Below are 13,849 nucleotides of genomic sequence, written 5' to 3' on the forward strand. Positions count from 1 at the left end.
TTTTTCCAAAAACTTTATATTGTCTTCTTAGTCCTCTCTGCCTTACAGCTTTAACATGCTGTTCCTGCCTTGTCTAATACTGCATTGGTTTACCTTCATCTTGGTGCTGGATATTGTTATTTGCTCCTTGCTCTTCTGCCTTTTCAGTAGCAATGTTACCCAATGCTGAACAATATGCATATGCTGTTGCTTACAACCACATGAGATGAGCTGGAGAGAGCTCCTGTTTTATTACGTGGGTATTGCAAAACCATGTCTGAGCATCAGAATGCGCAATGGCATGTTTCACATATACAGTGGTGAAAAAGAATAGCTATTTCCTGTCCAGGTTCAGCTGCATCCCTTTCCTTTGCAGTGCATTTCCTAAAGCCAGCTGATGTGAAAATTATTGCGGCCCTTGGGGATTCTTTGACGGTAAGAAGATAGTGTTTTTACTGTTCTCTTGGTAAAATGACAAACATGTGCCTGCTCCAGTGGAGGGGAAATAGCTGTTGTACCTAGAAGCAAAGATCCATTCATTCATGGATGATAATAGATCTGGCAGCTAGAACAAGAAAAAAGGTGTTTGTTCCCCAGTATTCTCTTTCCCCCACACACATATTCACATATTTCTGAACTTGGGCAGGCAAATCCTTTAAGAGGTGCTTAAATAGTTTGCCAAATTTGAGACAGAAGAGATCAGATGCTGTTGAAACTAATGGGACATAGCACAAGCCTTAGGTTACTGTGTTTTTTCAAAGTTTTTCTGAATAGGAATGGACTAGTGAACCTGTTCTTTTGCCTCAGTTCTTTCAGGAAGGAGTGTGACTAAAGGATGTTGGATAATAGCATTTTATTCATTTTAGCAGTAATGAGATACGGATGTATGGGGCTGAGTGCCCTCTGACTTTATCCATTTCAGAATGTCTTTTTATTGTGCCTGTTTTAACTCATAGCTAATTTCTTTATCAAGATGTCATCCTTGCTGATGATTATATCTTTGGTAGCCTAGAAGGAATATGTCTCAAGATCCAGACATCCTATATTCCAGTTATGTCTTTCTGCGTAATGTTTTCATACTGGTCAAAGACTGAAACTCTACAGCCATCTCAAAGGGAGCTCTGGGCAGAGAGACATAATTGGGACCTAGGCTTCTCTGAATCTGAGCCTTAACAACAAAGACATTGTGTGTACAAACCATAAAGCCTTTACAACTCTCTGGCAGGCACATTGCATAAACTCCTACACACAGGAGGCTACCGAAATAAATAGAAGCATTTGAATGCAAACCTGCAATAATGACAAATGAAAGACATTCCGTATATAGCTGTGGTTGCCATATGAAACACCCGTGAAACTATAGTATCACAGCTGGCAGGCACTCTGCTTCTGAGTTCTGGTGATGTTTTAGGAGGGATGTAGTTGCTAGCTTGCTACTTCAGTGTAAGTGTAGAAAGTGCTTTCCTCCTTGCTGTAGTACTACTGTAAGTCTCCATTTAGCACAGTACTTTTCAAATCAGTGTAAAGTTATTATGGTGCTTCTTTCTGAGATATGTTTGTTTTCCCTGTTGAGTTCATATAGTGTTTCTTATCATTAGCTCGTAAGTTTATTGTGTTTGAGACGTTTTCATCATCCTTGAGTAATGCAATGAAAAATGAGTCATTCAGCTTATCTAGGCCCATGAGAATAAAGCCGTTGTTCCACAGCTGCATCATATATTTTGTGCGTCATGTACAATATGACACTTGTAAATAATTATGAAAGGTATTGATAAATTCTTCAGAAGGAAGGTTGGGGGAAGGCCAGATGCCTTCTAAAGCTTTTGAAGAGATGCATTCAAAAGTAAATAAAATGACTATATAAATGACTATTGCATTATTAATTGTGCTTTAATTTCATTTGGCTAACGAAAAATAATGTTCAGGCTGGTACAGGAATTGCCTCAGATAATCTCCTGGATATGCACACTGAATACCGGGGACTGTCTTGGAGGTAAGTCTTCATCCAAGATGATGAGGAGATTTGTATTCTCTCCTGTAAAGAATATTATTCTCTTTCACATGTTTTGAGTCTTTCAGCTGTCAGGCAGTTGAAAAAAAATTTTCTTCTCAGGCTAGCATCTAGTGAAGATGTATCAAGATCCAGGATTTGTTGTATGGGAGTCTGCACAGAACATGTTTTCAGCAATGGGTTTTAAGTTAGCCTTTTGACTTCTCTCGTGCTATCATCTTTAGCTGCTTGTGGCAGTCTGTATTTGTATGGTGGGATGGCAAGTTGGAAATTTACAAAACTGGAGAAAAATCACTGGAACAAACAAGTCAGAACTGGTTGCTTTTGGGGCTTCTTCTCAAAGTTTGCTATTTCTGAACTTTTTGTGGCACCATGGAAAAGAGTTTGTTTAACTGAAGAACTTTTACCAGATGCAGCAGCACACAGTTGTAAAAGACTAGATTTTTTTAGTGTGACAATGTAGCTCAGTTGACATTGACTGAAGCAGGTCTGTGCTCTCCTAACACCTCTCCATAAGCTGGAGTGTGTCCCACCGATTGAAAAGCTGGAGAGAACATACCCCTGTGCAGGAAGCAGGAGAAGCAAAAGGAGAACTGCTACTGCAGCTCTCGTCACCCAGGGGCTGGCTGTTTGGTGCTGCCTTAGAGTGGCTTCATGGGGCTGGAACTGGCCTCAAAGCTGACCTTCTAGTCTGCAGTACTGTGGGGCTCAATCATTTCTGTATGTAGCTGTCTCAGACATTTTTCTGCTATTTCATAGTGATTGATTATACCTCTGTACAGCTTCAAGATCATTAAATCCTTCTGACAAGCATCTTTACCACTGAAACCTCATCCATTCTCCCCAACAGCGCTTCCACTGCTGTCCTTTCCACATAGGTGATAGTTACCAAATTAATCACCATTTGCATTTTTTCATGTGTGGTAGGTTTTCATTTCACTTATTGTCTGTGTCCAGTTAAGAGATGAATGACTGGGATTTCTCTTTCTCATTTTAGTATTGGAGGAGATGAGTCATTAGAGAACAGGACAACTCTACCTAGTAAGTAAATGCTTTGTTAGACCTAATTGGCAAGATCGAAAAGAGGAAATGGGCTGATATCTGATATGTTTACAGAGAGCTCTGAAGTATCTCAAAGCTGTTTTAGAGTAATCAACAAGAACTATCTTACAAAGAAACAATATCCTAGGACTAATGAATAAAAAGTTGGTTTTATCAGTGAAGCTGTGAAGCAGCTAGAAATTCTCTGACTTCCTTTTTCCTCTCCCTTCTCAACTGCTTGGTGAGTGTTACTTGCATTTCTAAATAAGCTTGCTATGTCCATGCTTGTGATGCAATTAATATTTGCTTTTAATGAATATTCCACCACAGCTTTTTCCAAAAAACAGATGTTTGCATAGAGTAGACCACTTTGGTAAAAAAAGCTGACTGCTCGTACATATAACCTGAAGGGAATAATTTTAACTTTCTTTTCACTGAAACATGCAACTTCTCGTAGTTCATTCTAATGTAAAGTCTAATGTAAAGTTCCAGTTTGGACCAGCTGTAATAATAAGCTTCCATTTGAAGAGGGCCAGTAAACTGTCCTTCTGTGTGTTGCCCATTACTATAAGCAGAATGTAACAAGAACATAATTAGAATAAGCAATTAATTGATGCACTGGATGCTATTACATTTGACAAAGCCTTCGTTAAAATGTGGTTAAATTCAATATTTGAGATTAAGGTAGCTTTTATAGTTTACAATGTGACTATTTTCACTCTCAGCTACAACTTACTCTTGTCAACTTCCTTTTGGAAACTGCTATGGCAGTAGTGGACAACGTGGTGGGATTTCATCAGAACCATGCATCTGAGGCTTTCTTCTTCAGATTTGTCAGTAGTATGAGCTTTTGCACAGCCATGAAGAAGACCCAGATCCTCTAGCTGAAAACAAGCTCCTGCTGGGCTGAAGCCCCCTTCAGGCTCACTTCAGTCACCGTCATATGGCTGAGGATTTTATTTTAGCCTTTAACCACTACAATGTGAGAGAGAACTGCACACAGTAGTCCTCAATTCTGCCCATCTTATCCGCCAGTAACAGCACAGGACACAGCAAGCATGCTGCTGTCTGAGTCACTGCCAGCTGGTGATCCCTCTCGCCACTGCTTGGTGGGTGCCTCTAGTTGACTGCAGGCTGCAGCAGCTGTGCTGTCAGGGAGCAAAACTGTGGTGATGCTGGTGTGTGCTAGTGCCTGTAGGCACGGAACAGATGTAGTAATTTTCCCTTCATTGCCATTTTTCTTTTTCAGACATCTTTCGAGAGTTCAATGCTGCGATCGTTGGCTATTCAACCGGCACTGGGAGTGAGAGTGATCCAAACGCATTCCTTAACCAGGCAGTTCCTGGAGCACAGGCTGAGTATGTAGCTTTTTGTTTTACATTTGCAGGTGATGGATGCTTCATCTAATTGCCTTTCAACTGCCTCATGTGCTGTCACAACTTGCTCTGAAGAACAAGTAAAACCAGTCTAGTTAGAATTGAAATTTGGCTCAAAACCCGTTAAATGTATGGGCTTGTTTTGTAGCTGAACTTTCAAATGAAGCCAACAGTCCTGGTTATGAAATCCATAAACAAGAAACCAGCAGAAACTGTTTGGTGATGGTGGTTTCTACTCTTCCTCTTCAACATCTATTCATTTATCTATTTATCTGTCAATAAATCTCTGAGATCATGGATGTTTTCAGAAAACGAGCAAGTAGTGAATTAGTAAAGAGATACTAGGAGAAAAACAAGATGAAATCTTCCATAATTCTGACCTGAGGCTTCTGGATAAGCAAGCAAGAGTGGACAACAGAGAGGAAAGAAAAAACATAACAGCCACAGTCTGAAATCTGAAGAAAGGAGAATTGCTGCTGGTCATATGTGGGTTTTGGTGCATTGCAGGCCTAGTGCAGTTGTATCCAGTTCTGCCAATAGAATAGGGATTGTACTGTCTTGCAGTTATCTGAATTTGGCTCTTTGCTTTTAGTCACACCTGGGAGGCTGCATGAGTTGAGCTTTGCTATACTGCTTATTCTAGAAATCCCTGGCGGCTTACTGAAAGAGTCACTGCTGTTTAATTAACAAAACAGATGGCTGCTGGAATTTAGTCATAGTTTGGGCACAGGTTCTGGCAGACCATGCCTGGATTTGACATTGTTAGTTGATATTACCCAGACCTTTGTCTGTTTAAAGAAAAATTCCTCTTACTTCCCAAAGAGGTCTTCAAAATGAAGCTCAGAAGCCAAATGAGGTATTTGAGTTTGCTTTATCTAAGCAAAGATTGTTAGTATTTAGCAGGTATATTTATTGCTTTCCTGTAGGCCTTGAGTAACTTACTGAGATGGCTAGTATGAGTCAGAAATGCTTGGATTTCCTGACAGAAATAGTCTGCTAGGTGTCCTGATACATCCTACAGCCCCCCATACCTGACAGAAGGCATTTTGTTTCCTAGTGATGACTGAATGTATCTGTGTATGTTAATGAAACATGCAACGATTATGGCTCTGATTCAGCCATTAACGAGAATTTATTAACATACTTCTATATGTAGCATACATCCAGATTAGCTTCAGCTTTTCCTTGTTATAGGAAAAAATGAGATGGATGACTGTCTTGTATTTTGTATTAGTTAAATTCTAAGCAGGCATTTTGGAGTGGTGGAAGGACTTGAAACAGGTTACACAACCCCTTAAGTCACCAATATGACTTAAAGCAGCTTGTATCAGTAGCAACCAAGGCATTACTATTAGTTATTTGTTAGCTGTATGAAATGAGTTGGTGGATGTTGTATCTGAAACAGTATGATCAGCAGGGCCAGGGCAGTGACCGTCCCCCTGTACTCGGCCCTGGTGAGGCCCCCCCTCGAACCCTGGGTTCGGTTTGTGTCACTGCAAGAGGGATGTTGAGGTGCTGGAGCGTGTCCAGAGGTGGGCAGTGGGGCTGGGGAAGGGTCTAGAGAGCAAGTCTTCTGAGAGGCAGCTGAGGGAACTGGGGCTGTTTAGCCTGGAGAGGAGGACACTCAGGGGGTCCTTATTGCTCTCTACAGCTCCCTGAAAAGAGGTTGTAGGCAGGTGCAGGTTTGTCTCTTCTCCCAGATAACAAGGGACAGGACAAGGGGAAACAGCCTCCAGTTGCACCAGGGGAGGTTTAGATGGGATATTAGGAAAAATCTCTTCACTGAAAGGATGGTGAAGCATTGGAACAGGCTGTCCAGGGAGATGGTAGAATCACCATCCCTGGTAGTGTTTAGAAAAATGCCTAGATGTGGTGCTCAGGGACATGATTTAGTGGTGGGCTTGGCAGTGCTGCGTTAACAGTTGGACTTGATGATCTCAAAGGTCTTTTCCAACCTAAATGATTCTGTGTTAGTCTAATGAAAAATTGTCTATTTCATCTATATCAATTAGTCTTCTCTCTTCCTATGCAAGCAACTGGACTGGATAAATGTGACGAAGTGGAGCTATCAATGTTTTGCAAATATTCAGCAAGGAGATGCAGACAATAATTCTCCTAGGTAGTCTTCTGTTGTTTCTCTGTCTTGTAACTCTCTGTAGAAAGGTGTGCAAAAGCAAAGTCCTGTGAACTACTACACTAATACCCCTGAACTTTGAGGTGCTTTTTTTGGGATTCTGTTCTGTCATGTCATGGCTCTTGATGCATCTGAGAAGATGAATGAATATTGAAATGTATTGAAAGGTAAGGAAATGTTTCTTCTGCTTTAGGTATTTTGCCCTGGGATGATGATGCAATCCAGCATTTATTCTTCAGCAGCCAAAAATATTGATTTTCCTATGATTCAAGAGGGCAAAAAGAGTCCACCAGCTAACGGTGGTATTTCAGAATTGTTACCGGTCCTGCCTCACTTTTGGGTGCTGCTCTGGAAACTCCTTTCCAGAGGTGCTGGGACCTTTCTGAAATCAAGTAGTTCTGCACCCTTACCAGCTTTTAGAAACCAGGTGTAAAGGTTTCTTAAAATGAAATCAGTGGCTGCTTTGAAAAGCTTTAGTGAACTTGATGGCAATGCAGCAAATGCAGGTCTCATTCAGCAAAATGTTCTTAAGCCTACCTGCATTCATTGCCAAAGTGCTTACGTACATGCTGGAGTTAAGGATAAATCTGAAGCATATTGCTGAAGCAGAGCCTGACTGAGATCTCTGATTTCACATGAAAAAAAGAAGGCTAAGAAATTGAGACTGAGAGGAGAGAACAGGTGACAGGAACTGTGAATGTCTGTATTTCCCATTAACAAACTTTCCATTGATCAAGACATAAATTTGGTGGAAACTGCAGCTCAAGGATGGGTGATTGCTGGCACCACTTCATTCAAGATGTTAGATCTTACTGACTGTGTTGGCTCAGGATGCATCAGCACTTCAGTGACTGCATAAGAAATTGAAGATGTTGCGGACTGTGTGGTGGGTTGACCTTGGCTGTACATCAGGTGCCCACCAAGCTGCTCTGTCATTCCTCTCCTCAGCAGAATGGAGGGGGAATAACATAAAAAAACCTTGTGTGTCAAGATAAAGGCAATTTAATGAAGCAAGAACAAAGGCTGCACATGCGAAAGCAAAGGAAAACAAAAGATGTTATTCTCTACTTCCCATCAGCAGGTGATGTTCAGCCACTTCCTGGGAAGCAGGGCTTCAGAACGAGTAGCAGTTGCTCTGGAAGACAAATGTCATAAATAATTAATGCTCCCCTCCCCCTCTTTTTTTCATAAATAATTAATGCTCTCCCTCCCCCCCCCCCCCCCCCCCCATTCTCCTAGTTTTTATTGCTGAGCAGACATCATATGGTATGGAATATCCCTTTGGTCACCTCGAGACAGCTGCCCTGGCTATGTCCCCTCCCAAGACCTCGCCCACCGCCAGCCCGGTGGTGCGGAAGGGAGGGTGGGAGAGGCAGCCTTGATGCTGTGCGAGCGCTGCTCAGCAGCAGCCAAACCACCGGTGGGTGATCACCACCTTTCTGCCCACCAGTACACAGCACAGCACTGGGGGGGCTGCTGTGGGGCTCAGCCAGACCCAATACAGACTGTCAGCTCATTAAGTGGTGTTTTCCTCTGGATCAATATTGAAGTTTATATCTTAGCTTAGGGGGTTCCACAGTAAGAACAGAAGGAAATTGCGACCGCTTGTGGCTTGTGATAGCTTTGGGATATAAATAAGTGATGATATTGTACAAGGGCAATGGTCAACAGAATGATTACATGCAGAGAGTGTCTGTATCACAAGTAGATGTATGACAGGGCTCGTTCCCCAGTAAATACACTTATGTTAGTGTTAGATCAGTATTCAGGTGGAGGAGGGTGGTGAGAGATCTCTCTTGTTCCTACAGTAAACACAGTGTTGCAAAGGAAAGCTAAGCTCTGCTTGCCATGCAAAACAAGTGTCATGCCTATTAATGTCAGCTGATATGCTTCCAGAAATGATAGACAGTAAAGTGTTTCTAACAAGAGCCTAGAGGGAGATGAAGCTCATCCATACCACAGAGCTGCCTGGAAGGCTAAAGCTTTCCAGCCATATTCTCTTTTCTATGCGTATTTGAGGACCAACCTGTCAGGGTAGTCAAATAAGGTTGAAGTGTTCAGCCTAGGTAACTCCAAAGTTATGGCAGTTTACATATACGTGTGTGTGTATACAAAACAGTGAGAGTGCTCACCTAGTGTTGTGAAACTTTGTGCAGTTTGGGTCAGCTGTCTGGGCTCTGCTCCCTCCCAGCTTCTTGTGCACCTGCTCACTGGCAGAGCGTGGGAAACTGAGAAGTCTTTGATTTAGAGTAAGCATTACTTAGCAACAACTGAAACATCAGTGTGTTATCGACATTATTCTCATACAAAATCCAAAACACAGCATGGCACCAGCTACTAAGAAGAAACTTAACTCTGTCCCAGCTGAAACCAGGACACCTAGCTATTGGAAAACAGCAAGTCTGTCTTCTTAGTTTGTCTGAGTAATCTTGAAAGTTTCTTGAGTTTTTAATTACCCTTGAAAGGTAGTGAGCACAGAACTGTTTCACATGATGGAAAATTAAGTATTGACTCTGGGTGCAGGCTACAGAAATGAGGGAGGTGTGCGCAGTGAACTCTGAAATACTTCAGCTTTGCAGGGGGATGACCTGTGGTTTATGCACAAATGTTGCTCAAGAGGTCAGTTAGATGTTGGGATTTGGGATTCCCTTGTTGGTTTAGTCTACTAGGAATAGACTGATAGCCTAGTTCTAAACAGGCAATCTGCTTACAAACACGTTGCTGTGTGTGGCTTTTCAGCTGGTTTAGATGCTAAGCACTGTAATAGAAGCTAAACTTACAGTTCCAGATTAATTACTGAACTTGAGTAAATCAGTATTCAAGTTCAATTTTATGCTGATTTTTCACAAAGATGTGATCGTGTAATTTGATTACAGCAACATGAGTGTCGTACTGTCTCCTCACTCAACCCTTCTGACATATGACAACGTGATTTAAGGTGTCTGAAGAGTGTTAGTGGTAATCTCTCCATACAGGTGTTTCTTTCACTCACTAGTTGTCCTTCTTTACAGGCACTTACCAGCCCAAGCAAGAAATCTCCTGAGACTAATGAAAACTGATCCTGTAAGTTGTCTGGGACTCTTTTAATCTTGCAGCATGAAAAGAAACAGGTGTTGCTTCACATGATAGATCCACCTGCAACCATACTATGTGCATATCACAAAGTCAAAGAAATTCAGTCTCATTATTTTCTTCTTTATTGCACAGAGAATTGACTTCAGTGCTGACTGGAAGCTCATAACAGTGCATATTGGAGGCAACGATCTGTGCAACTATTGCAAAGACCCTGTGAGTAGTAGAACTGGTTAACTTAAAACTTTAGTGGGACTGTCACTGTAGAAATACATCAAGGGAAATCCATGGATCCTTAGAACCTTCACAGAGATAACATGAGCTATATATGTGCTGCTGTATTTTTTTATGAGGGTTGCTGCTGACAGTGCCCTGCTATAAAAACAGTTACCAACAACAGAGTAGGATGTTTTTTTCTCTGGCTTGCTCCAGGGTAAGAACCACTGTTTTTGCTACTGTTTTTGACCATGAGGAAAAAATGGAAGGGAAGAAAAACTTCATTCCTCTGATGTGGTAACTGCTCTACTGGTAGCATGGGCTCTTTAGACATCCAAGAAAGATACATACTGCTTTGAACTACCACTAGTCCAATGTTACAATTGTCATCGCCCCATAAGTCACAGTGTAGGGAGGTGCTAGGAACAGATGAGGTATGTATTAGGGAAGTTGCTGCAGTGCTCAGTATCATTTGAATTCTATGCTTCTCTGGATTGTGGAGAAATCTTTAAGGCTGCCATAAGGAAATCATGGGAGTTGAGTGGGTAGGTGGCGGGGAGAGGCCACCTTTCTTTGCCAGCTCTTAATCTGTTACCTTTAATATGCTAACTTCTTGTGAGCATTTTCAAATCTCCGGCAACCCTTTATGCTTGTGAAAGTTGCTAGTTCTGCAGGAGCCTTGCTAGGCATCTTTGCTGCTGCTGCCAAGTTTTATAGCTTTATATTTATAGCTATGACCTTGACTAGCAATGATTTCACCTAATTTTATGAGACCTTTATTGGCTGGCTGTGAGCATGTCTGGGTTGCTTGGTTTATGCTGTTCAGCATGCATTTGGATTGAGTTCCTTCCTGCATCTTTAATGAAAGACCCAGTGGATTTGAGTTAAATATACTGCTTCTCAACAAGGTTTATTTTAAATCCAAAATTTCACTGAGTCTTTCTATATTTTAGATTAATCGATAAAATTAAAATCCCTGGTCTCTTGAAAGAAGCAAGAACATTCTACTGACCACAGTGTTGTATGACAGAAAAGGAAGTGAACTAATATGATTCTTCAGACTCTCAACCAAAATACCTTGTGTCTCCATTTAGCAATAATTTCTTCTCTTCTGTTTCTGTTAGGATCACTACTCAGCTGTGAATTTCACCAGAAGGATTCAAGAAACCCTTGATATTCTGCACAAGCAGGCAAGTGCTGTGAAATTGTCCTGGCATTCTAGCTTGTACTGGTACCTGACTGACTGGTATGAGCTCTTCTGTTTGTTTGGATTTGTTTGGGGTTTTTTCATTTTGATACTAAATATATTGCATTGACTTCTACAAAAGATTTTTCTTTTGTCTTGTCTAAGAGTAGTGAAGTGCAGTCTGAAATGACAAGACAGTTACACTGGACCATAGTGTTGGAAAAGGATCAAAAGCTGAGTTGGGGGAGTTTGGTAGCAGGGCTTGTTGCCTTTTTTTTCCCTTTTTTTTTTCCAACAATAGAGAAAGGGAAGAGGTGTTAAATGGCTGGACTTTGGGGTAAAATAGGTGCACTGTGGTCTGTGTAACCAGTTCCTTCTAAGCTAAAATCTGACTTATCTTTCAGGTTCCAAAAGCTCTAGTGAGTCTGGTTGCAGTGATTGACCTCCTTCATATGAGACAGTTGTTTGTGGATACTCAAGTTCAGTGCCCCACTTACATGGCAGAGTAAGCCTTGTTTAGCTTCCTTCCTTTTGTACCTGAGCTCACTGTCCATGATGATAAAGCATGTTCTTATTCCATGCTTCTGTCATCATTCAAACTGATGTTTGAAGGTAGCACTACAGTCCTACGGACATCCCATCCCACGCACTGCTGACATCACCCTGCCTGATAGCGTTGCCGGCTCTTGGCTTCGACCTAAGTGTTATCAGAGGACCTGTGTGTTTTGTCCATGTCTAGAACTGTAAGGTTTCCTGTGATACATAATGACACCCCACTGCGCCTGGATTAAAGTTACTGATACAGGGTTCCTCAAGATGGGATTGAATTCCATGAGCATTTGGATTTTCAGGCTTTTTGAGGGAATGTGAAGAATTTTCAGAGCAGACAGGTTTCTCCTGTTTCAGAAGATTTGTTGCAATGGGTAATTTGCATTCTTTGCTGACCCTTCAGACAGGGACAAATTCTGTGTCTTGGGAACACAAAAGGAATTGTTGATTAGAAAGGTATCAGCTCAGAATTAATGCAGCCAGTAAATTTCAAAGATTTTTTTTCTAGTTCCAGAGGGACTGGTATGCACCTCTGTCGGGCTGCAGGGCCTTTGGATGCTGGGGTGTAATGAGTGGGACAAACTATCACAGTAGTCTATATTACTTTGATATACCTGGGGGTGAAACCAAACTGATTTAGGGTAATGTCATTGAAGTAAGGCAGAAACTAATACTAAGGATTGAAATGATGAATGATATCAAGGACAATAAGACATTTTCACAGGAACGTGACTGTACAGGTTTCCTGATTAGTCCCATGTCATAAGGGCATTGAGTGGCAAAGGGTGAATTCTGCATTCTCAGATCTGTAACTTTCTGTATTCCTGTTTTCTTCTCTAATTTCTTCCACAGTTATCTATGTAGCTGTATTTTCACAGGAGAAGAAAAATCACAAAATTTAACAATGGTGACAGAAGCCACCAGAGCTTACCAGGTATGTTTATCAAGAGTGGTGCAGTTACTTTATTTCCAGTTGAGGTGAGCTCTTGATTACCAAGCAACACATCACAGTAGTATTTTACCTAAGTGGGCTGTATGAGCTAAGCAGGAGGTAATTTGATGCTATCCAAAACACCGTATGACCAAAACCAGCAGCAAAGCTTTTCAGAAAAGTTTTGTTTGCTAGTACAGATGGATAGGTGGGAATTTAGTCACCAAAATCCTGTCCTCCACAAACAGCTGCAATATTGTGTTCCAGCCTTCTCAGCCACTTTGCAAGGCTCACATTTTGCCAACATCTGTGGCTATTTCAGTTAACAAGTAAAACATCCTTTCGATTCTCAGGATCTTAAAAAAATTAAAACCCGTTGTGATGCAGAGATGTTGATGTAGTGGTGGTGGTGTTTTTTTGTTTTTTGCAGCTTGGTATTCGAAGACTAGTGGAATCTGGCAGATATGACACTCATGAAAATTTCACTGTCATTGTCCAGCCTTTCCTCGAAGATCTCAAGACTCCTGTCGGTCAGGTATTGGTCTAAATGCATGCAAAGGACTAACTGTGGGTATCTAACCTATAAAGACTATGAAAAATAGTTTCAGCTTGTGCTATATGCCAAAAAGCAACAGGTTCTAATAAGAAAAGCACAGAACATCAGATTTCTTCATATAGTTAGCAGTCCTTTGTTTTACATATAGTGCTGTTGGTATGAATTACTGTTTTGGAAAATGAATCAAAACCTGAGTTAAGAGGTTTGTTTGTGTATGTCCCCAAGGGTTCATAAATACTTTTCTTTTAGAAAATCCAACATGTTTAATAAAAGGCAGATACTAAGTCACAGTTCTTAAAGCAACACAGCTGCATCACTCACTGCAAACTACAGCATCACCTCCTCTTCATGTCCCTTAACTCATTCTTTTGCATCTACACAGAAAGAGAAGTTTACATATGATCTGGTGGCAGTAGTACTTTTATGTAGGGAGCCCTTTTTCCTGTTATTGACAATTGTATTTCAGTTCCTTAAATGGTAAATCTCAATGAACTGTAAATCTAGGAGATGACCCAAACCACCTCTGAGACTGAAAATCCATTTGCTAATTTTCACATGCAACTGCACTTCCTCATCTCACTTGGAACTAAGAGCAGATGGGGCAAAATATTGAGTAGGGGTTGTTCTGGTATAATTAAACCCAACTGATCCTGAAAATGCTGTCAATAGCTAGTGACAAGTTTGAAAAGTTCAGATGCTAATACAGAGAAAATTGGAAAACTAGCTGAAAGCTTCATGGGAAAAGCAAGCTTTGATTTTTTTTAAAAAAATTATTTTATTTTTTCATGAAGCTGATTC

At 41.1% G+C, this 13,849-nt stretch overlaps 1 protein-coding gene across 1 annotated transcript in view; it reads left to right on the plus strand.

Annotated features, from left to right (window-relative positions):
- PLB1 (phospholipase B1) overlaps positions 1 to 13,849 on the plus strand; it is a 100,242-nt gene that overhangs the window by 59,863 nt on the left and 26,530 nt on the right. The window contains exons 31-40 of the mRNA XM_040612250.1: positions 356 to 414; positions 1,905 to 1,972; positions 2,988 to 3,031; positions 4,281 to 4,389; positions 9,553 to 9,604; positions 9,749 to 9,829; positions 10,954 to 11,019; positions 11,420 to 11,520; positions 12,417 to 12,498; positions 12,926 to 13,030. Coding sequence (XP_040468184.1) covers positions 356 to 414; positions 1,905 to 1,972; positions 2,988 to 3,031; positions 4,281 to 4,389; positions 9,553 to 9,604; positions 9,749 to 9,829; positions 10,954 to 11,019; positions 11,420 to 11,520; positions 12,417 to 12,498; positions 12,926 to 13,030 — 767 coding nt within the window. The remainder of the gene's footprint in view (positions 1 to 355; positions 415 to 1,904; positions 1,973 to 2,987; positions 3,032 to 4,280; positions 4,390 to 9,552; positions 9,605 to 9,748; positions 9,830 to 10,953; positions 11,020 to 11,419; positions 11,521 to 12,416; positions 12,499 to 12,925; positions 13,031 to 13,849) is intronic.

This window comes from Falco naumanni, chromosome 12 (genome assembly GCF_017639655.2).
Source record: "Falco naumanni isolate bFalNau1 chromosome 12, bFalNau1.pat, whole genome shotgun sequence".
Classification (NCBI taxonomy): Eukaryota; Metazoa; Chordata; class Aves; order Falconiformes; family Falconidae; genus Falco; species Falco naumanni.